Source organism: Bubalus kerabau, chromosome 1 (genome assembly GCF_029407905.1).
Source record: "Bubalus kerabau isolate K-KA32 ecotype Philippines breed swamp buffalo chromosome 1, PCC_UOA_SB_1v2, whole genome shotgun sequence".
NCBI lineage: Eukaryota > Metazoa > Chordata > Mammalia > Artiodactyla > Bovidae > Bubalus > Bubalus kerabau.
This window is the reverse complement of record NC_073624.1, coordinates 206,470,621-206,495,160: the sequence shown is the minus strand read 5'-3', so window position 1 is coordinate 206,495,160 and position 24,540 is coordinate 206,470,621. Positions and strand designations below refer to the sequence as shown.

The 24,540-nt window shown below is 38.9% G+C and overlaps 1 protein-coding gene across 3 annotated transcripts in view; it reads left to right on the top strand.

The window, feature by feature from the left end:
* Nucleotides 1-24,540, top strand: part of COMMD10 (COMM domain containing 10) — a 191,499-nt gene that overhangs the window by 53,412 nt on the left and 113,547 nt on the right. The window contains exon 6 of one of the 3 annotated variants that reach the window (XM_055550809.1): nucleotides 14,383-15,015. The exons of the other annotated variants lie outside the window; for them this stretch is intronic. Coding sequence (XP_055406784.1) covers nucleotides 14,383-14,397 — 15 coding nt within the window. The 3' untranslated portion in view covers nucleotides 14,398-15,015. Of the gene's footprint in view, nucleotides 1-14,382; nucleotides 15,016-24,540 lie in introns of those variants that run through there. 3 annotated transcript variants of the gene reach the window in all.

Genomic DNA, 24,540 nt, shown 5'->3' with positions numbered 1-24,540 from the left:
TAAAGAAGGTCACCTGCCTGTTACCAATCTCTTACTGATTTATAGGATTAGAGCCTGTTAGAGAAAAGTTTCTTAAACATAAATTCACTGATAATCTATATTTGTCAAGTAAGTATAGTCTTATAAAAATCTTGTAGGTAAACAAATATTCAGTGTGTCCAAATGAAAAATGGAAGGGATAAGATAGTATAGATGATAGGCGCTAACTTTAAAATTGACTGGGAGGCATGTGACTGTATTGGCCTACTTGGTGCCAATTTGAAGAATTCTAGTATGATTCCCTGTTTTCCTTCAAGTTGTATTGAGTAGGGTTCTGTTGCTGCAAGCCAAGTTGTTTTAATTGGATTTAGATTCAGGCATGACTATCTCCCATGGCTTCTGTTCTTGTAGGCTCTGCTTATACTGCTTTGTACAGTAGGGGCTTGCCTTTATTTATATTCATAGTATTAATCACCTATTAATTTTTCATTTTAGGTCATTAAAACATGTCACATTCATTAGTATCATAATTAGAAAATCAATTATCCTCCTAACTTAAGGACCAAAAGATTTGAGAACAATTGTGGTATTTAATTTCTTTTATTTAAAAAGGTCTGACTGAAGATTTTAATTTTAATTTTGTCCCCTTGTTAATATTGTTGTAGGGAGGTTTAGTCTTTGTTACTAAATACACACCTTATTAAATCAGTGTGTGTCCTGAGACAAGACATTTTTCTGGATCCCAGTGATTTCTACCATCCAGCTAAAAACTATTACATTTGATAGATAATAGAGAATAAGGTGGAGGACTTGGGAGTTGGCATTGACATGTAGTAAAAAGATCACAGACTTTGGGATCACATTCTTTACCTTTTGGGGACTAGTTGAAGAATCTTGGGCAGGTTACTTACTTGATTGAAACTTAAGTTCTGGTCTGAAAGTTTGGACAGTAATAGCAACCTCCCAAGGTTTTTCTGGAATTAAATACAGTGTATGTGCGCTCAGTCGTGTGCTCCTTTGTGACCCCATGGACTGTAGCTAGCCAGGCTCCTCTGTCCATGGGATTTCCCAGGCAAGCATACTGGAATGGGTAGCCATTTTCTTCTCCAAGAGATCTTCTCAACCCAGGGATCAAATCTGCCTCTCCTTTGTCTCCGGCTTTGGCAGGTGGATTCTTTACCACTGCACCACCTGCTGCTACTGCTGCTAAGTCGCTTCAGTCGTGTCTGACTCTCTGCGACCCCATAGACGGCAGCCCACCGGGCTTCCCCGTCCCTGGGATTCTCCAGGCAAGAACACTGGAGTGGGTTGCCATTTCCTTCTCCAATGCATGAAAGTGAAAAGTGAAAGTGAAGTCGCTCAGTCGTGTCCGACTCTTCGAGACCCCATGGACTGCAGCCTACCAGGCTCCTCCATCCATGGGATCTTCCAGGCAAGAGTACTGGAGTGGGGTGCCATTGCCTTCTCTGCTGCACCACCTGGGAACCCCTTAAATATGGTAGGAAGTGTAAAAGCATCTATTACAGTATAGCACATTGATATCTTCATTTCTTAAAGAGATCTTTCCAGTTTAGGGCAGGAGAATCAAAATGCCTAGCTCTTTATAAGGCCTTTATAAGCTGTTTATAAGGCCTTTTTATTGTTAAGTTTTGCCAAAAGTGGAACTAGTTGTGAAAGTAGAAAGCATAAAGAAAATAATTCCTTCTTATCCTTTTTTTTTTTTTAATATTCTTTTTATCTTTTGGATAAATTTAGGGAGAAAATGTTTAAGGGAAGATTAGGTCTATTAGAAGACCTTACTGAATTTTGTTCTTTGGTGCTGGTGACCTTTCGCTAGCAGTTTGAACCAAGTAAAAAAGGTTAATAAAGCTGTACAGTAAAACTCTGACTAAAAATAAAGCTGCATACTTAATAGAAAGCCTGCGCCTTTGCTTTTAAGTGGGAGAATATAACTTTGAATGTTTGATGAATGGAGAACTTTCCTAAGACTTGTGACTTTACCTGTTCAATTTTAAAATAAAAAAGTTCAAAATGTACAGATCACCAGGTAAGAGTATAAATTATTATGGGAAAGTGTGTATAAAATAGAAATTAGAAGGTTATGGTCAGCCTAATGTTACATCTATAATGAAGATATAAAAAATTAAGTGAAAGTATCTTCCAGTTTTGTATTTTTAACCAGAGAAAAGTTATTTTCTGTGACTACTTTTATTTACAAAAAACAGCCACTGACTTGCTTCTAAAAAATTTAGATTAAGTCCCGTAAGAATTTCATCTGAAATAGTTTTAGCAGCATGCAGTGTCAGTAATTATCATGTGAAGTCAGCATGACGTTTGGCTCTTCTAAAATTGGTTTGAAATTTGCTTGTGCGGTTTTACCCGGTTACGTTAGTGACCTTGAGAGCCAATACCAGTCACAGTAGTGTTCTGTGAAAGAAGTTTTAGTAAACTGCAATTAATTTAAAATTACTTATGATTGTCACTTAGTCAAGAGAAATTGTTTAACATGGCATTTCCCTCAATTGAAAATAACATAAGCTAAGAAGTAGATTTTAAAAATATTATTGGTGAATTTGCTTCCATAAAACCAGGAGAGTAAAATTGTAATGTTCTGTGGTTGGTATAAAGAAAATATTTAAACTTAAAATGTAAATTTCAATTTGTCAATAATGTTCTGCAGAAATACTAACCCTTAAAATATACACTAAAACGTGAGAATAGGGGACACATTTTTCTTTTAGCCTCAAGTTCCGGGAACTGATAAGAACTTCGCAATACACCCATTTCCCTCAACCCCTAGCCTTTTGCTTTTATTATCATACATTTTTATTAAATATGTTATAGGCCTTTCACTATACTAATATGTTTGTTAAAACAAATAATTGTCTTCTACAGAAATTTAAAGTCCCAAGTCAGTTGATTTAAGCTATGGAGATTTTTTCTGGGTGGGCCTGGCCCAATCAGCTGTTCACTTTAAAAGCAGAAAACCTCCTCTGGCTGGTAGCCAAAGAGAAATCAGAAAGATCTGAGGTGTATGAAGGACTCTGTGTGTTGCTGGTTTGAGGATGGAGACACTGGTGAGAAAGAATGAGGGCAGCCCCTAGGAGAAGAGAGTGTTTTCTGGTTGACGGCAAGGAAACAGGGAACACAGACCATTAGCTACAAGAGCTAGGTTCCACCATCAACCTGAATGAGCGTGGAAGCACATTCTTTCTTGGAGCCTCCCGGTAAAGGCCCTACCTGCCTGACACCTGATTATACCCAGTGAGAGGCCAGCCAAGCCTGTCTCAACTACCGACCTGTAGAACTATGAACTAGTAACTGCATCTTGTTTTAAGCCGCTCAGTTTGTGGTAATTAGTTATATAGCAAAAAAGAAAAACAAATATACTTTATAAGGTCTTTTGTCAGTCTGAACATTTCTATGAGGCTCTGTCTTAGCTGTTTCAGAAGTCTTAACATAGCATACAGCCCTACTCTGGATTTGATCTTTACCTGAAAGCAATTTCATTATTTGAGAATAGTTTTGTCACCTGGAGGCGCTTGTAACTTGGCATAGCTTTATTGTTTAACCCAAGTCCTCACTCTTTTGGAGCTAATAGTTCATTCTTTTTTTTTTTTAAAGATTTATTTTATTTATTTTTGGCTGTGCTGGGTCTTCATTGCTGTGCAAGGGCTTGCTCTAGTTGTGGCGAGCCGGGGCCACCCTCTAGTTGTGGTGTGTGGGCTTCTCATTGCAGTGGCTTCTCTCGTTGTGGAGCACAGGCTCTAGGCACATGGGCTTACAACAGTTGCAGCACGCAGGCTTATTTGCTCCTAAGCATGTGGGATCTTCCCAGACCAGGGATCGAACCCATGTCCCCTGCATTGGCAGACAGAGTCTTAACCACTAGACCACCAGGGAAGCTCTAAAAGTTCATTCTTTAGTTCATCTCTTTCCTCTCATGTGTTATATGCAACGAGAAGCCCAGTGGCACTTTTAGTCATTGAGTTAATTAGGAACATTTCCCACTTTCGAACAACAGTATTTCTAAACTTCTCTCCAAAACAAAACAAGGAACCTCTTTCTTGCAGCTTCCAATCACATTTTAGGACTTTTAAATCCTCACCAACAACCCCTTCTGGGCCTTTTCTGTTGTTGTTGTTGTTTAGTCGCTCAATCGTGTCTGACTCTCTTGCAACCCCGTGGACTGTAGCCTGCCAGTCTCTTGTGTCCATGGGGTTCTCCAGGCAAGAACACTGGAGTGGGCTGCCATTTTCTTCTCCAGGGAATCTTCCTGACCCAGGCATCGAACCTGGGTCTCCTGAGTTGGCAGGTGGATGTTTTATCCCTGGCCACGAAGGAAGCCTTCTTGGCCTTTGAGGTTCCCACTAACACTGTACTCAGTGCCCTTAAGGCTTTAACTCAGTCTCCACCTCAATTCAAGAGCAAGCATCTGAAGGTAGAAGTGCGTGACATTTTTATGACCTTGACACAGAAGTCACATAAGCATAATTTCTGTTGTTCTCTACTGGTTGAAGCAATCACAAGGTCTGCCAGGTTCAGCGGGGAGGGGAACTGACCACACTTCTGTACGGGTGAAGCGTTGAGGTCATATTGAAAAAGGGACTTGTTGGGTAAAAGATACTGTGTTATATTTGGAGAATTAAATCTACCACAGAGCTCAGCATTTTAGCTTGCATTTTAAAATTGCATTTTATTTGATTTGTAATGGTCTTTCAAAATATAATGCTACCAACCCTGTAGCCCATTTCACAATTAAAGATTTATAGGGAAATCTAAAGTTTTATTTATAATAGTCTTATAGTATATCCAATACTGACATCAGCTAACTGGTACATTCTTTAATTAAAAAATTAAAAATTAAATTTAATTAAAGTTATTATCTGGTAATTCAAGCTGAAATTAGTCAAAGCTATGGTTTTTCCAGTAATCATGTATAGATGTGAGAGTTGAACCATAAAGAAAGCTGAGCACTGAAGAATTGATACTTTTGAACTGTGGTGTTGGAGAAGACTCTTGAGAGTCCCTTGGACTGCAGGGAGATCAAACCAGTCAATCTTAAAGGAAATCAATCCTGAATATTCATTGGAAGGACTGATGCTGAAGTTCCAATACTTTGGCCACCTGATGCGAAGAACTGGCTCATTGGAAAAGACCCTCAAGCTGGAAAGATTGAAGGCAGGAAGAGAAGGGGACGACAGAGGATGAGATAGATGGTTGGATGGCATCACTGACTTGATGGACTTGAGTTTGAGCAGCTCTGGGAGTTGGTGATGGATAGGGAGGCCTGGCAATCCTCCCTATCCATCCATAGGGTGCAATCCATGCAATCCATGGGGTGACAAAGAGTCGGACACGACTGAGTGACTGAACTGAACTGAGCTCAAGCTGATTTTTTCTTGTTTAATGAGTTTAGATTTTTAAAGAAAAGTATTCTCTTAACTGAGTCAATCTGTACCTCTTTTATACTTTGTGTTACAGATTTCAAAAACTGTAGAATATGAACTGAACAAATACAAGTTCTGATGTATGATTTTTCAGCTTTTTTTTTTTCACAATGGTGCCTTTTTCTTTAAGAGAAGGTTCTAAGTGTAGCTTATTATTATTTTGTATTACACATATCTCTTCTCACCAAAGTCAGGCTGATTGTCGGCTGTGGTACCTACTGAAACCTTGAGGGAAGGTTCTCTCAATCTCTTGTGGCTTCTCTCGTTTCTGGGCTTTCCCTGGCCAAAAAAGTCTAGGACTTTTGCTTTCAGCTCTAGTGGGCCTAGGAGGCAATTCTGCTCAAATGTTTCTCATCACAGTAAGATTTCACAAGGAACTTCTGAAGAAAAAGTAGATAAATGATGGAGGAATAATATTTAGCAGGAGTTTTTGAATCACTGTTGAACACACATCTTAAAAAAAACTATTACTGAAAGTGAATGGTGCTCCTGATGAGAGACAGTGACAGTTCATCTCATATTATAGTGCCTGCTAGATTTTACTGAATCGTTAAGCAAACACAGGGAATCCTCTTTGCACCTTCAGTCTTAAACAGGCTGACAGAATGAATCAGTGTTGCTTTGATTACATGAATTAAATAAAATCTCTGCAGAGCATGTCATTTAAACAGAATAGTTCTGTCTAACGTGCTCTCGGACCTGGACACATTCCTAGTTCTTTGGCTGTCGCAGTCTATCCTGTGGCCTCTCTGATGCACGTCTTTTATGCATGCTGAATTATGTATGTACAGAAAAGCGCATAAAATGCAAATTTACAGTTAATCACAAAGCTGACATCTGTGTAACTACCATCCAGCTCCATTCCAGATATAACTTATTGCCAGCTTTCCTGAAGTTTTCTTGGCCTGTCCTATATAGTTTCCTCTTCTTTTTCCCTCTTACGTAGTGTACCTTCTATAATATTGTTTGTTTTTATTGACTGTTTTATTTTTGACATTATTTAAAAGGTATTACATTATTTTCTTGTGTTGGCTTGCTTCAAAATTATGTTTTTGATATTTATTCTTATTGCTATGTATACAGTTTGTTCATTTTCATTGCTGTATAGCATATTATTATATGAATAGATCACATTTTATTTATTCATTACAATTAAAAAATTTTATATTCATTACATTGTTGATAGGCATTTGGGTTGTTGCCAGTTTTTAGCTATTATGAGTACTGCTGCTATGAACATTCTGATACATGCCTTTTGTTGCATAGGAGCGTCTGTTTCTGTTGGTATCTGCCTGGGAGTGGAATTGCTGAGTGTTATGATATATGCCAAAGTCACACTTAAAATTGTTTTGAGACAACATTTCTTTCTCTAGACATGTTTTGGGTTTGTCAGACTGTGAGACAACTCCTTTAAGACTATAGAAAGCTTTTTATTTAGCTGAGAGGGTCTTATAGGCCCCTTCATTATTCTCTTAGAGACATTTACAAGGGGTTTTTACATTTTGATTTGGCCTGCAGTTCCAGACTATACGTTTGGAGAATGTTTTGCCAGCTGAGAGACTGGAGGTAAGAAGCAGTTGTTATTTTTCAACCCAACAAATCCTGGCCCCTCTTTATTCCTTCTAAATTTTGCTTGTGAGTTGATCAATTTTTCTTTAGCTCATCTCTTTTTTGCCCTGTTACCTTATCATACACAGCTGGGAACAACCACCTGACTTTTAACACTTGCCTGGAGATCTGAGACAAATCTAAATGTTTATTAAGTAACTTCTTCATCTTCGGAGTACTATAGGCAACACAGTTTTTGCCATTTATTTTGTTACTACATAGCATAAGTTTCCATTTTTTTCAGCCTCCAGCGAAAATTTTCTTAACCTTTTTCAGCTTTTGTGAAAATTTTCTTAACCTTTTTCAGCTTTTGCTAAGAGTTTGCTCACCATTTTTTAAGCCTTAGGCCACTGATTGATTTCAAAAACAGTATTATATACTTTATGTTTAAAATTATTGCTGTACCTCTTTCTGGTACCATCAGTTAGCTATTGCTGCAGAAGGAACCACTCCAAAACAGTGGTTTAAAACGGTACCCACTTATTACTGTTCATGGGTCTATGTGTCGGCAAGGTAGTTTGAAGCTGGGCTTGCTCATGTGTCAGCAGTTTGCTGGCAGCAGGCTAGTTTACGATGGCTTTAGTCACCGTGCTGACTCAGGTGACCGTGCTTCACGTCTTCCACCATTTGGCAGGTTAGCCTGGGCTTGTTCGCTTGATTCACAGGGAGCGTGAACCGGCACAAGGCTTGTTCGCTTGATTCACAGGGAGCATGAACCGGCACAAGGCTTGTTCGCTTGATTCACAGGGAGCGTGAACCGGCACAAGGCCTCTTGAAACCTTGGGGCTGAACCAGCACACTGTTATTCTCAACATACTCTATTGGCCAAAGTCAGTCACACCTACAGGCCAAATCTAAGGAGTAGGGAAATAGATTCTAATTGTTGATGGGAGATGCTGTAGAGTCACATTTTAGCAATAATGTCTGTAGTAAAGGGTGGAGAATTGGAGTCATCTTTGCAATCTTCCAAAGCATATACATGTTTAATTTTAAAGTAGTTGTAGTTTATACTCATATTAACAGTGTGTAAAAGTTGTATTCTACATGGTCATCAGAACTTAGTAATGCATCTTTGTTACTTTTAGCTATTTTGGTGATTGTCCAGTGGTATTTTATTGTGGTCTTAATATTTCTTTACTTGAATTTCTAATAAGATGGTTTTCCTTTTTTCCCCCTTTTATTGGCCATTTGAGTATCTACTTGTTTTAAAGGGGAGGGGAGAAGTGCCTCCAAAGGCTGAGTTTATTTCTAGGCTGCTCCTGGATCCTCGACTGTAAATCATTACTTCGCTGTTAGCCCTCCAGTGCCTTCAAGGAAATGTTTTAAAATTTTTGCTTTTAATTATCTTTTGATAAATTTTCTTAGTTAATCCTTAGTGGGAGGGTTAGTCTGAGTCTCCCATTCCTGGAAGTAGAATGTTTGTATTCCTATGTCTTTGGAGTTTTGACTTTGATGAATCTGGGAGAATTGGGGGTGCACATCTAAAGTTTTAAGGGTTAATGTACATTACGGAAAGACCTTTTGTAAGTGAGGTATCATTTGCCTTGCAAGCAGTGATTTTTTTTTTATCCCCTGAGGCCTGACTGATTTGTTGGCAAACAGTTTTGTTGTGTTTGACATGTAATAGGTGCTAACGTCTTTTGCAATCTTGTCTCTGGGAATAGAGGGTCTAGGTCACTATGTTCATTAATTAAGTCCAGGAAATTTTATTTCTCCTGCGGCTAATCATTTACGTTTGACATGAGTCTGTCTTTTGTGCCTCTAGCTTCCTCACTTCTACCTTTGTTCTGTGTAGTTTATTTTTCATGTGGCAGTCAGAATTTTTAAACGTAATTCAGATTATGTTATATCTCTGCTTAGTATACTCTAAGGGCTTCTCTTAACTCAAAGACCCAAAGGCCTTAGCATAGCCTATAAGATCCTATCAGATATAACCCCATGCGTGCTAACTCGCCTCAGTTGTGTCCAACTCTTTGCAACCCTATGGACTGTAGCCCACAGAGGACAGGCTCTTCTGTCCATGGGGATTCTCCAGGCAAGAATACTGGAGTGGGTTGCCATGCCTTCCTCCTAGGGATCTTTTTGACCCAGGGATTGAACCCGGGTCTCCCACGTTGCTGCTGAGCCACAGGGAAAGCCCTCATGACCCCATGCTGCCTGTTTAATTAACTTCATCTGATACCTTTCCTGTCTCTTCCTTCTGCTCTATGCACAGAAGTTGCCTTGTTTTTCCTGGTACACTTCATGGCCTTTGCACTTTCTATTTCCTCTTTTAGAATGCTTCTTCCTTTGTTAGCTACATGGATTGCTATTTCCCCTCTCTTAGGTCTCTACTTAGATATTTTTCTTGAAGAAGGCAATGGCACCCCACTTCAGTACTCTTGCCTGGAAAATCCCATGGAAGGAGGAGCCTGGTGGGCTGCAGTCCATGGGGTCGCTGAGAGTCAGACACGACTGAGCAACTTCACTTTCACTTTTCACTTTCATGCATTGGAGAAGGAAATGGCAACCCACTCCAGTGTTCTTGTCTGGAGAATCCCAGGAATGGAGGAGTCTGGTGGGCTGCCGTCTCTGGGGTCGCACAGAGTCGGACACGACTCAAGTGACTTAGCAGCAGCAGTAGATATCTTTCTAGAGAGAAACCTTCCCCAAACACTTTACAAATAATTGCAGCATCTCTCCTATCACTCTTTATCCCCCTTAACTCACTCTATTTTTCTTTACATTACTGTCATCTCCTAACATAACTATTTATTACTACTTTTATTTTCTGTTCCCCTGTCTTAGAAAGTAAACTCCATGAGAGCAGGGACATGCCTAAAACAATGTCAGCCACACAGTAGACCTTCAGTTAATCTTATGTGTGGATTTAAAAGCAATACAGTTATTTTAATTAAGCAGTTACTATTAAGAGAGCTTGTTGTATAAACAGCTATTTTATTGAACAAAATATGTCTAATGGTAAATAGAAAATTCAAATTTTGCATGTTAACAAATCAAACATTTTGATTATTAATAAATGGAGTTGCGGATGGACTCATATGAAAGGTTTAATAAATTTAATATTTAAAATAGTGTTTTCAAAGTCATTGAAGGGTCGTTTTCTAACTCTGTGTGCCTATACCTTACTTCCTCTCTTCTTCTACAAACAACAAATCTCAGAATGAGGTATGGGATATAGGTTGTATTTTTATAAGTTGTACAAGTATTTTTTGTGTTCTTTGTTAGACACATCTGTTTGAGTACCACTGGTTTAAAGTAAGACTGTAATCATTGCTGAGTTAGGGACAAATCTATATCATAGCAACAACAGCTGCCTATTTCCTGAATGTTTACTATGTGCCCTTGCTTAAAATATTTCATCTGATTTACTCTTCCCATTAACTCTGTGAAATAGATATTATCTCCATTCTATAAATGAGGAAACTGAGCAGGATCTCTGATTTAGAGACAAAATTATTTCAGCAATTGATTTTCTATATAAAATGGGAAAAAGGTCAGAAATGAGGATATGACATATAGAAAACATGTTGAAGCTAAGCAAATATTTATATAAATTTCATTTTTTGAAGAAAATCAAGAACCAAATTTTGCTTTAAAATAATAAAAGTTGAAGATTCTGTTCAAATTATAGTCTTTATATTTTAGATGAATACAATTATATATTTCTGTGAACAAAATGTGTAGTCTTTTTTTTTTTTTTAACTGAAGTATAGTTGATTTACAATATTAGTTTCAGTTGTATAACATAGTCATTCAATATTTTTGCAGACTATACTCCATTTTAGGTTATCAGAAGACAATGGGTATAATTCCCTGTGTATACAGTATATCCTTGTTGCTTATCTGTTTTACATAAAGTAGTTTGTATTAGTTAATCCCAAACCCCTAATTTGTCCCTCGTCACTTTTCCCTCCCCTTTGGTAACCACAAGTTTGTTTTCTGTATCTGTGAGTCAGTTTGTGTTTTGCATATACATTCATTTGTATTATTTTTTAGATTCCATGTATAAGTGATATTATACAGTGTTTGTTTTTCTCTGTCTGACTCATTTTTGTTGTTGTTGTTCAGCCTCCTCGTCATGTCCAACTCTTTGCAGCTTCTTTTACTGAGCATAATATTCTCTAGGTCTATCCAGACTGCTGCAAATGGTAGTATTTCATTCTTTTTTTTTTTAATGACTAGTATTCCTAAAATCTATATTCTTAATAAAGTATGAATGTTTGTTCAAAAAGCATTATGTACCAAGCCCTGTGATAGGTGCTGAGTGGATAGAAATGTATATTCAAGTTTCTCTTTTGGATAGACTCAAATTTTTCTTTTGGATATAATAGATAAAGGCTTGGAAACAATACACTTAATTGGAAAATATGTTAAACACCTAAAATGGTGCCTGACATACTGCTGCTGCTGGTACTGCTGCTAAGTCGCTTCAGTCGTGTCCGACTCTGTGCGACCCCAGAGACGGCAGCCCACCAGGCTCCCCCATCCCTGGGATTCTCCAGGCAAGAACACTGGAGTGGGTTGCCATTTCCTTCTCCAATGCAAGAAAGTGAAAAGTGAAAATGAAGTCGCTCAGTCGTGTCCGACTCTTCGCGACCCCATGGACTGCAGCCTACCAGGCTCCTCCGTCCATGGGATTTTCCAGGCAAGAGTACTGGAGTGGGGTGCCCCTACTAGAAACTTACAAATAAGTGTTGAATTAGGGAGGTTTATTCATAGTGCAGTCTGATATACCATGTGTGGTACTGATTTTATATAGATTCATAGGGACGTGTCTGCTGTGGAGTATATATTTGAATTAGGCCTTAAAATGTGAGTGAAAAAAGAAACAGATAGTCTGAGTTGGGGAAGACTATATCCAGTGACTAAATTTCAGTAAGATGAAAACCTATATCTGTTGCCCACAAAGATTTACCTCCCGTGTAGCTTAAACTAAAAACCCAACCAGTTAGAAGGCATTTCATTTTCTGTATGAGTATATTATTTCAATAACATTGTATTATGACCTTAAAGGGAATCACTGACAAAATCAGGATATTATATATATGTATAAAATTTGAGAAATGTAGATGCCTACTGTAGGCAGAAATGTAGATTGCTTTGAGAAATGTAGATGCGTAACCCAATTGCACATATAAAATGTAGTAAAGCAGTCAGGATGCTCTTTAATCCCTGAAAGAGAGGATTTGCCTAATATTGTTGGCCTAAAAGAATTATTTCATAAAACTTTGAACTTTATTGCCAAGTGATCATTTAGAATTTTCAGGTGTCTAGTGAGTATGCTCCTTTCTTAAGACTTTTAGGACAATTCAGGATAGAATAATGATGGAGCAGGGATTGGAGGCTGTAAAGTACCTAATGTGATGTCTGATAGATTCAGTTCAGTTCAGTCGCTCAGTAGGGTCCAACTCTTTGCGACCCCATGGACTGCATCACACTAGGCTTCCTTGGCCATCACCAACTCTTGGAGCTTACTCAAATTCATGTCCTTCCAATCGGTGACGTCATCCAACCATCTCATCCTCTGTTGTCCCCTTCTCCTCCTGTCTTCAACCTTTCCCAGCATCAGGGTCTTTTCCAGTGAGTCAGTTCTTCATATCAGGTAGCCAACATATTGGAGCTTCAACTTCAGCATCAGTCCTTCCACTGAATACTCAGGACTGATTTCCTTTAGAATTGGCTGGTTTGATCTCCTTGTTTTGCAAGGGACTCTCAAGAGTCTTCTCCAACACCACAGTTCAAAAGCATCAATTCTTTGGCGCTCAGCTTTCTTTATGGTCCAACTTTGCTCTTAAATGGTAATGAATTATATAAGTCAGTTCCACGTGCCACTGGACAGCAAATAGCAAGTTATCTTCCTCTGTCTGTTCTGCTTCCCACCGTAGACTCTTGATCCTATCCTCTGCCTAGTGAGTACATGAATTAGAAATAGAGTATGGAAGAGATGGGGCAGGGTGTTCAGGGCTGGTGCACTGGGATGACCCTGAGGGATGGGATGGGGAAGGAGGTGGGTGGGAGGGCCAGAATGGGGAACACATGTACACTCATGGCTGATTCATGTGAATGTATGGCAAAAACCACTACAATATTGTAAAGTAATTAGCCTCCAATTAAAAAAAAAAAAACTAAAAAAGAGAGTATGAAAGAGATTATAGTACTTAGGTTATATGTGTCTCAGATTTATTTTGATTTTTCCTGTTGGTCACTGTTGAAGGACAAACTATGAATTTTTTTAAAATGTAAATTTATTATGAAAATTTAGTTTAAATTCACTTATTTATATTTCATACTTTTTCTGGCCTTGAGCTAGTCAATTCATTGTATACTGACCCTCAAATGGTAACTTAGCATCCTAATATCAGATCCTGCCTCAAAACATGAGAAAGACAAGGTCCTTGCACTCTTTAATTAAGTGTGGTAGATAAGGCTGGAAAGACAGGAAAGTGCCTGAAGATGAATGAGTCTCTTAGTAAGTGTGAGGTAATAGATCTGTATTCTTTAACCACTCTTTCAATTGCTTCAGATATAAAGATTTTGTTTGAAGGAAAAAACCTGTAAGAAGGACTGCTCTCTGTGAAAATACATAATAATACTGCAGATGTTGATCTCTTGATATCAGAAGCTTCTTTAACTTACTTTTAAGCCTCTGAAATTGTCTTTGTCCTCAGGGTCTTGGAGCATAAGAACCTTGTGAAAGCCCATGGCTTTAGTCAAGGAAACGTGTTCTTTTCACTTTGTGCTGAAGTTCAGGAAAGTGAGTAGGGCACTGTTTAAGGTTCTGCTTCACTCCCATGGGAAGCAGCTTCCTTTAGTGCATTTGTTCTCACTTGCCAGTCGGAGGGTCCATTGTGTGGTGAAAATATCTGTAAGATTGTCAACTGTTCTTTCTTCAGAAGGCTTGCATCTTATTTTGAGATTGTCTTTCTTTTCCTTTTTGTTAAATGTTAATATCCTTCTCTTTTATACAGTAATGCTGATGGTAGATAGTAGGACTTAAAATACATATAAATTCTTAGAAAGTAAAATGTTGCTAGCCACATGAGGACCACCGGTGGTGTGTGTGTATGTGTATGTGTGTGTGTTGTTCTGGTTTATGAAATCTGAAAATCCGGAAAGTGCTAACTTAGTAGGAAGATCGTAGGCTTTGCATTCAGCAAACCTGGTTTAAATTTTTTCTCTGCTATGGTTGTTATCTTTTTTTATTTCTAAAATGGGATGTGAATACCTGTTTCCTATGGTTGTTGTGAGGATTGTATGAGATAATATAAATGTAAATGTAGTGCCAAGTGAATAATAGGAGCTGAATAAATTTAGTTTCTTCTTTCTTTTTTTTTTTTTTTAGTTTCTTCTTTCTTAAGTGGTTGGGGGTAGAGGGAATCTCAAGTAAAGTTACCACTTAAATTGAATGTAAATCCAAGAGGAAAAAAATGAAGAAAGGAAAAAGCCTTGGCATTCCACAGTTTGATGAGCCTCTTAGTAAATGGGTATGTGATGGTACCTTGTACATATTTGGAGTTTAATACATATGTATTGATTTTAAAATGTTGAATAGTGGAGTTAATAAATGTTTGAGTCATAAAGAAAAATCCAATTTTGAGAAAAGTTGGAAGATTTAAAATTTTATTGTTGTAGTGAAGTGAATCAGGCAGTGGTCAAAACACTGTGGTGAAGAACCCATCGTTTATATTGCTGTGCTCAGTCTCTCAGTCGCGTCCAACTCTTTGTGACCCCATGGACTGTAGCCTGCCGGGCTCCTCTGCCCAAGGAGCTTTCCAGGCAAGAATACTGAAGTGGGGTGGCATTTCCTACTCCAGGGGATCTGCCCGACGCAGGGATCAAACCCACGTCTCTTACATCTCCTGCCTTGGCAGGTGTAATCTTTACCACCAGTGCCACCTGGGAAGCCCCATTTATATTATACATTTTAGGAAAGTATTACAAAAATTTCCAATCTCATTATTATACTTATAACAATAACTTATAGTAATTCACATATGTATTCTTTTTTGTTTTATTTATTTATTTTTTTGCACTGTGATTCAGTATTTTTGCAGATTATATTCCATTACAGGTTATTATAAGATATTGGGTATAATCAATTCCCCATGCTATGCTGTATATCTTTGTTGTTCATCTATTTTATATATAGTAGTTTGTATCTGTTAATCCCATACTCCTAATTTGTCCCTCCCCTTCCCTCTCCCCTTTGGTAACCAGAAGTTTGTTTCCTATATCTGTGATTCTTTTTTTTTTAATACACATTTATTTATTTTAATTGGAGGCTAATTACTTTACAATATTGTATGGGTTTTGCCATACATCAACATGAATCGGCCATGGGTGCACACGTGTTCCCCATCCTGAACCCCCCTCCCCCCTCTCTCCCCATACCATCCCTCTGGGTCATGGGTCATGCCAGTGCACCAGCCCCGAGCATCCTGTATCATGCATCGAACCTTTTTTTTTTTGTTTTAAAGTAGTTTCACATATTATTACCATTGATGTTTCTAACTATGTATGTACTATGAATGTTAATACTTTATTAAGATTAATAGATGAGAGAAAGCTGAAAGATGGTTAAGTGACTAGCATAGTTAGTCATGGTTAGAAAGTGATAATCAGAACCAAATGCTAAGATAGCTAATATCATTGTCTTTCATTTTTGTTGCTATTATTATGACAAAGACAACTTTATGAGGACCCAGTGCATTTTAACTATTTTATTTTCTCTTTGTCTTCTATGGAACATTTTAATCCTTATTTTATAAATTCAGAGTCTGATAAAAAAAAAAGTATGATTTCCCCAGGGTCACATTAATGACCTTATAATTCTGACGCAGAGTATATCTAACCGCTGAAGTCCCTGTTTGCACTGAGTTGCAGTGACAACAGTTGATGCCATGGCAGTTGGATAAAATCAGTCAAAGGAAATGTTCCTTGGTGTAGACAGTTGAAATAGATGACCTAGATACCCTTTTTCAGGTTTATGAGCAATTGTGTTTCTTGATTATTTTAGAGAACATTTTCAAATTGCTTTAAACACCCGGAAATTTCTGTGTAAAATAATTTACCTGGACCAAACATATGCAAAGTAGCTCTCATTTAGTGACATACATATAGATATAAATATGTATATATAGTGTCAACTGTATCTTGTATGTAAGATATATATGTATCTTACATACATATTGGAGAAGGCAATGGCACCCCACTCTAGTACTCTTGCCTGAAAAATCCCATGGATGGAGGAGCCTGGAAGGCTGCAGTCCATGGGGTCGCTGAGGGTCGAACATGACTGAGCGACTTCACTTTCACTTTTCACTTTCATGCATTGGAGAAGGAAATGGCAACACACTCCAGTGTTCTTGCCTAGAGAATCCCAGGGATGGGGAAGCCTGGTGGGCTGCCATCTATGGGGTCGCACAGAGTCGGACATGACTGAAGCGACTTAGCAATAGCAATACATACCTGTAGTAGGTATGTTTACAATTCAATTGAGCTTTGGTAGCCATTGTCTCTATATGGCAACCCACCCCAGTGTTCTTGCCTGGAGAATCCCAGGGACGGGGGAGCCTGGTGGGCTGCTGTCTATGGGGTCGCACAGAGTTGGACACGACTGAAGCAACTTAGCAGCAGCAGCAGCATAGGCTGTGATCTAACCTAGTAGCTTTTTTGGTAAATTTCTTTGCTCTAAGAAAGAATGTATTTGTTGGAGGTGGAGAGTAACCATGCCCAAGCCCAGCTGGATGGATTATGTATATTCATCATTCTCCATAATTTAAGTTGGTTAATTTAGAACTAATTTTGGTTAAAGACTTTAAAGTATGGATATCACAGCAGTATAATGAGCAGCAAAAATGTGCACCTTGGTATCTGAAAGGACAGTTTGTACGCTCTCATCAAATCTGTCTGAGATTTAAGAAGCATACGTCTTTGGGAAGAGATACTAGTGCGTGTCCTGATCAGTGTTTAATTATCACATGGAGGACACCGTGTAGGATCTAATTTGGAGCATCTATTTTAGATGCAGCACCTTGTCTCCAATAGTCATTCATCTTCCCCCGCTTCGCGCCCCTTCCGTGTGTGTGTGTGTGTGCGTGTGTGACAAAAATTGAGCAAATGTTGGAGTGAGGGGGCCAGGCAACTGATGGTAATTTGGCCTGTTCATGTTGTTGCTGAATTGCTAAATTGTATCCAACTCTTTAAGACCCCATGGACTGTAGCCTGCCAGGCTCCTCTGTCCATGGGATTTTCCAGGCAGGAATACTGGAGTGGATTGCCAGTTCCTACTCCAGGGGCTCTTCCCTACCCAGAGATCAAACCTGCGTTTCCTGCTTAGTCACTCAGTCATGTTCTACTCTGGCCAGTTTATATTCCTCCCTTAATTCCTAGAAATCTCTGCCACCGTTGGGACTCCTTACTACTTCTTCAGAGGTTCAGATAAGAAAAGAGGAATCTTTTTACTTAAAGAATCAGTTAAAGGGAAATAATTATTTACGTCAGTGAGAAATTTTGAAATAATACAGCAATTAAGATATATACAAATGCTTTTAATGTCAAAAGATAGAACATATCTGTTAGAACATCTTATCTAGTGGTCTGCTTAGATCTTCTTAAAGTATCTTCCTAAGTTTTATTTTTTAAATGTTGTTTTTGTCTTCTTGAAAGCATCTTATAATAAATACACACACACACTCTAAACAAAAAACTCTTGAACCAATGTGAGGAGAAGGTCTTAATTATTTTGTGAATAATTTGTAGTTTATGGTTGGGTTTATTTTGTGACATTACATTCTTGAACTAGAGAGTACTTTCACCAAATACTGCTATTTTACTTTTAAAACCATTTTTTTTTTGGTATAGAATACTTTCTGTGTTTTCTAAGATAGATTAAATGATGTATTTATTTTAATTCAGAAACTAAATGATGTGCAAAGAAAAAAACCCACCCAGTTTCTGTTTGAATGAAATTTATGTTTAAGTTTTTGGTTATGTCTTGTATGTGAGTCAATGACTCCTCCCACTGAAGTAATGGATTTATAGCTACACAAGGGCTGATTGAGATTACTCTATTTTCCCTCACTAATAGAAACAAACCGTGGGTTAGTCTGTATTTTAAATTACTGATTAAGTTTCCCTCTACCTCCAAGTAAGTGTGGGTAATAGATAACGGTTTGTACAAAGCTTTGGGTAGATCTGTGATGAAATTTCATTAATTTAGAAAAAGTCCTAATGAGCATACCCAGGTTATAAAATCTTCATGTCATCACTGCTAATTAAATGAAAACAGTAAGTTAACTAGTACCTGTCTAGCTTTTAAAACTTTGATTATAAAAGCTAACTGTCATTGTTTACAAATGACCACAGATATCTTTATTTCAAGGAAATTTTGGGATGCTTCATTTATTTTCTCATAATATATAAAGTAGTAAAAAAAAAAAAAAGGAAAAAAGAGTGTTTTTCTGGGCTTTACCGCTTACTAAGAAACTCAGTTTTATAATTTTGTGGGGGAAAAGTATATACCTTCTTAGAAGGGGTTATGTTGTACAGATCAAATACAATGTTTTACATATTATACAACCACTTAATAAGCTATAACATACTCTTGGTAAACTAGAATGAACAATAGTTGCAGTCTGAACGCTGGAATCTTTAAAGTTCTTGGAGGCTAGACTGAAGCACCCCTTACAAACTTGGAAATGAAGAAGATACTTCTGAGAGTTATCTTCTGTGTACACAAAATGAATCATGGCTAAAATATGGAAAGTCACTGATAAAGTCAATATTTATCTTAGTCTGTAGCTTCTAACTTCTTCAGTTTATCAACATATTTAAAGAAGTATGTGCTCCTTTGAAGCTGATGAAGTGGCTTTGTTCTGCTGAAGCTCAGAGAGATTTCTGAGACAAGAACTATAATTGTCAGTGCATGAGGAGAGGGAATTTAACTCAGGAAAGTCTGAATAATCTTCTTCCATTGTTGAGGGAGTTGCCTGTGGTGAGAAGGATATTTCAGGCCATTAAAATACCCTGTTCATCAAGCTCCCCAGGTTTTGTTTCTTGGCTCTAAGGACAGTCTTCACTAGGAATACAGTTGACCATATCATAGTTTTGGTAAATGTTCAGTTCAGTTCAGTTCAGTCGCTCAGTCATGTCCGACTCTTTGTGACCCCATGGACTGCAGCACGCCAGGCCTCCCTGTCCATCACCAACTCCCGGAGTTTACTAAAACTCATGTCCATCAAGTTGGTAATGCCATCCAACCATCTCATCCTCTGTCGTCCCCTTCTCCTACCACCTTCAATCTTTCCCAGCATCAGGGTCTTTTCAAATGAGTCAGTTCTTTGCATCAGGTGGCCAAAGTATTGGAGCTTCAGCTTCAGCATCTGTCCTTCCAGTGAATATTCAGGACTGATTTCCTTTAGGATGGACTGGTTGGATCTCCTTGCAGTCCAAGGGACTCTCAAGAGTCTTCTCCAACACCACAGTTCAAAAGCATCGATTCTTCAGCACTCAGCTTTCTTTATAGTCCAACTCTCACATCCATACATGACCACTGGAAAAACCATAGCTCTGACTAGACGAACCTTTGTTGGCAAAGTAATGTCTCTGCTTTTTAATATGCTGTCTAGGTTAGTCATAACTTTTCTTCCAAGGAGTAAGCGTCTTTTAATTTCATGGCTGCAGTCACCATCTGCAGTGATTTTGGAGCCCAAGAAAATAAAGTTTGTCACTGTTTCCACTGTTTCCCCATCTATTTGCCATGCTGTTGCTGCTAAGTCGCGTCAGTCGTGTCCAACTCTGTGTGACCCCATAGACGGCAGCCCACCAGGCTCCCCCATCCCTGGGATTCTCCAGGCAAAAATACTGGAGTGGGTTGCCATTTCCTTCTCCAGTGCACGAAAGTGAAAAGTAAAAGTGAAGTTGCTCAGTCGTGTCCAACTCTGTGCGACCCCATGGACTGCAGCCCACCAGGCTCCTCCATCCATGGGATTTCCCATGCAACAGTACTGGAGTTGGGTGCCATTGCCTTCTCCACTATTTGCCATGAAGTGCCTCTTATTACTAATTAGCTATTCTTATAGGTCTTATGTACATATATATTAGTTTACTAAAGCTGCCATTACAAATAGCCCAGAGTAGGTGGCTGAAGCAACAGATATTTATTTCTAGTAGTTCTGGAGACTGGGAAGTTCGAGATGAAGGTGCCAGTAAATTTAGTTTCTGGTAAGAGTCCGCGAGGAGATCAAACCAGTCAATCCTAAAGGAAATCAGTCCTGAATATTCACTGGAAGGACTGATGCTGAAGCTGAAGCTCCAATACTTTGGCCACCTGATGGGAAGAACTGACTCATTGGAAAAGTCCCTGATGCTGGGAAAGATTGAAGGCAGGAGGAGAAAGTGGCAATAGAGGATGAGATGGTTGGATGACATCATCGACTTGATGGACATGAGTTTGAGCAAGCCCCGGGAGATGGTGAAGGACAGGGAAGCCTGGCGTGCTGCAGTTTGTGGGGTCGCAGAGTCAAACATGACTTAGTGACTGAACAGCATCACAGAGGGCTCTTCCTGGCTTGTATACATCTGCTTTCTCACTAGGTCCTGCGTGGACTTTTCTCAGTGTATGTGCTCAGAGAGAGCAGGGTAGCTCTCTGGTGCCTCTTAAAAGGACGCTCATTCTTTCAGATTATGGCCCCACCTTTATGGCCCCATTTAACTTTAATTACTTCTGTAGGGGTCTCATCCAACTACAGCCACACTGGGGTGGGGCTTCAGTATGTGAATTTGGGGGGCATAAACATTTAGTCTGTAACGCTTGGTTACCATGTATCCATCCCAGAGAGATGACCCGCCCTTATAGTTTTTTTTTGTTTGTTTTTAATCAAATTAGGTTTGGGGACTTCCACTGCTAAGAGTGGCAAACTCTGGTGGCTATGCATATCGCTTTTTTGCTTTTTGGAAGCTATTCTGCATCACTTGTGTCATACTTACATACTGTATGGCTGAAAAAGCCAGCACATTAAAATATTTCTGCTTCAGGTTTGACTCTAGAACCTGTAGCTCTATGAACTTGAGTCTGTTTTTATTGGTCATGATTCTTTAAGAGGAAAATATGTTAAAAACTGTAAAGTAAGATGCAAAGATGAGGTTTTTTTTGTAAAGATGGGCAGTGTTATTTTCTTATTATTTGTAGACTTAAGGACTTGAACCCAGGCCTCCTAATTCCAAGAGTAGAACTCTATAAGTGATCAAATATGCCTGTTTCCCCAGAAATAATTGTAATTCTCTATGGCCAGTTCATCTGGGGAAAGTCCCCTTTAATTTTGTTTATACCATCTCATGCAAATAAGCCAAAATGCTGTGCTTTGTTTTGTGAATTTTATCTAAATTCAGCTGCTGGTGATTAGTGCTCAAAATAGTAATGATATGTCTAGAGCTTATAGAAGAATAATCCAAGACTGGAAAAAAGCCTCTCTTAGCCCAGCCACTTTATATATTGCATTGAGAAGTCTGTAAAATGTTAAGGCAATATCCCGTATTGGCTTACTAACTGGCACTTTTATAGAGAGAAATCTGATTTAAGTTAATATCTCAGGCTGGATAGAAGTGGGGAGAAAAGTAGAGAAAAGCTTTTGATTATTACAGGAGTAGGAAGCATATTATTTAACTACCTCAGTGATAGCAAGAGTGAGCAAGGTAGGGAGAGGGAGAGAGATTATATGAGGAAAAATTCTATTTTGATGCTAGTTATATTTTGCAGGAATGTTGATGCTGCCTTTTTTTCCTTTCTCTAAACTTGCTACCTTGTATTATAAGGCCTTTTTAGCTTTTTGGTTCTACAGAAGCATAGGGCTTCCCTCAAATTTGACATATTTGCTCAGACTGACTACTTCATGGTATCTGTCCTAGGTAGAAAATATTTAAGTGCTTTTTCTTCAGTCCTACAGTTTTAGGGTAATGCCTTAGGAAACAGAGCTGAGTTCCCATTTGGAGAAAAGCTTTACTTTGTTGGATGAATAAATAAACTCTATCTCTGCACACTTAGCTTTAAATACTCACTTGCCATAACTTAAAATTGAAATGGGCTTCCCTGGTGGCTCAGCTGGTAAAGAATCCACCTGCAGTGTGGGAGACCTGGGTTTGATCCCTGGCTTTGGAAGATCCCCTGGAGAAGGGAAAGGCTACCCACTCCAGTATTCTGGCCTGGAGAATTCTATGGACTGTATGGTCCATGGGGTCGCAAAGAGTTGGATACAACTGAGCAAACTTCACTTTCATTTTCATAACTTAAAATTCAGAAGAATACACCCTATAATTGAGAAGTATTTGAGTTCCATTTGTTTATACCTGTAAAGAAATAATACCTTAATTTCTGTGAAAGTGAAAGTCACTCAGTCAAGTCTACCATGGACTAGACTATACAGTCGATGGAATTCTTCAGGCCAGAATACTGGATTGGGTAGCCTTTCCCTTCTCCAGGGGATCTTCCCAACCCAGGGATTGAACCCAGGTTTCCCGCATTGCAGGCAGATTCTTTATCAGCTGAGCCACAAGGGAAGCCCAGGAGTACTGGAGTGGGTAGCCTATCCCTTCTCCAGGGGGTCTTCCCGACCCAGGAATCAAACTGGGGTCTCCTGCACTGCAGGTGGATTCTCTACCAACTGAGCTATGAGGGAAGTCCACTTAATTCTCTAGTTCTTCTATTTCCCTAATATTTAAATGTATATTATTACTATGCGATAGGGAGAGCAAGTTAGAAGTGAGGAAAATGAGGTGAAAAGGAGACAACTGCTTAAGTGAAATGGTGGAGTTGAAATTGGAAACCACCTCTTTTTGGATTATCTTCCTTTACTCGTTCCAGTACTAAAAATCAAGTCAGTTCAGTTCAGTTCAGTCGCTCAGTCATGTCCGACTCTTTGCAACCCCATGAATCGCAGCACGCCAGGCCTCCCTGTCCATCACCAACACCCGGAGTTCACCCAGACTCAGGTCCATCGAGTCAGTGATGCCATCCAGCCATCTCATCCTCTGTCATCCCCTTCTCCTCCTGCCCCCAGTCCCTCCCAGCATCAGAGTCTTTTCCAATGAGTCAACTCTTCACATGAGGTGGCCAAAGTACTGGAGTTTCAGCTTCAGCTTCATTCCCTCCAAAGAAATCCCAGGGCTGATCTCCTTCAGAATGGACTGGTTGGATCTCCTTGCAGTCCAAGGGACTCTCAAGAGTCTTAGGTCTTATTATGTGATGGTTTCTTAGATCTGTGACTCTAGGTTCTCTTCCACATCTAAGATTCTGTCATTACTTAGTAATATTGAAAATAAAGAAAACGTATTTAAATATTATTCTAAAGTAGGTGGTTATATCAAATGTTTGAATTACTTATAAAATTATTGTAAAAGTATCACATATTAAATTAAATACAGTAAAGTTATATAATATATATATGAAGTTATATAAATACAGTAAAATAAAATACAGTAAAGTTTTATAATATACAGTGAACTCGGTGCTACAGCACAGATATCCTGAAGATATCCCCAAATGTTTGTTTATATGTTTGCATATGCACATTTATTCACTTATGAGTGCATATTTATGATTTCCTATTTCTGTTCAGTTGCTCAGTCATGTCTGTCTGACTCTTTGCGGCCTAAATGATTTCCTAAATTGGCAAATAAATTTATGATTTTTGAAATTAGTATGTAAAGTTTGCCCCTTGGAAGTAAAGCTAAGACAAATGTAGACAGCATATTAAAAAGCAGAGACGTCACTTTACCAACAAAGTCCGTGTAGTCAAAGCTGTGGTTTTTCCAGTATATGTACGGTTATGAGAGTTGGACCACAAAGAAGGCTGAGTGCTGAAGAATTGATGCTTTCAAATTGTGGTGCTGGACAAGACACTTGAGAATCCCTTGGACAGCAGGGAGATCAGACCAGTCAATTCTAAAGGAAGTCAATCCTGAATATTCACTAGAAGGACTGATGCTGAAGCTGAAGCTGCAACACTTGGGCCACCTGATGGGAAGAACTGACTCATTGGAAAAGACCCTGATGCTAGGAAAGATTATGGTCAGGAGGAGAAGGGGACGACAGAGGGTAAGATAGTTGGATGGCGTCACTGACTTGATGGACATGAGTTTGAGCAAGCTCCAGGAGATGGGAAGGACGGGGAATCCTGGCATGCTGCAGTCCATGCAGTTGCAAACAGTCAGATGTGAGTGAATGACTGAACAACATAATATGGATAATGGTGCCTTTTTTTTGAGTTCCTGTCTCTGAAAATATTGTACATTCTAATTCCTAAGAAGCACTTGAAATTATGGTACCAGGAAATACAGCCTCTATGGCAAAGTTTGTTTTCTAGCCTGCTGAAAGTGCTGGAAGTGTCTCAGTAGTGTCTGTCTCAGTAGTGTCTGACTCCCAGGGACTGTAGCATGCCAGTCTGTGGAATTCTCTAGGCAAAAATACTGGAGTGGATGGCCATTCCCTTCTCTAGGGATTTTC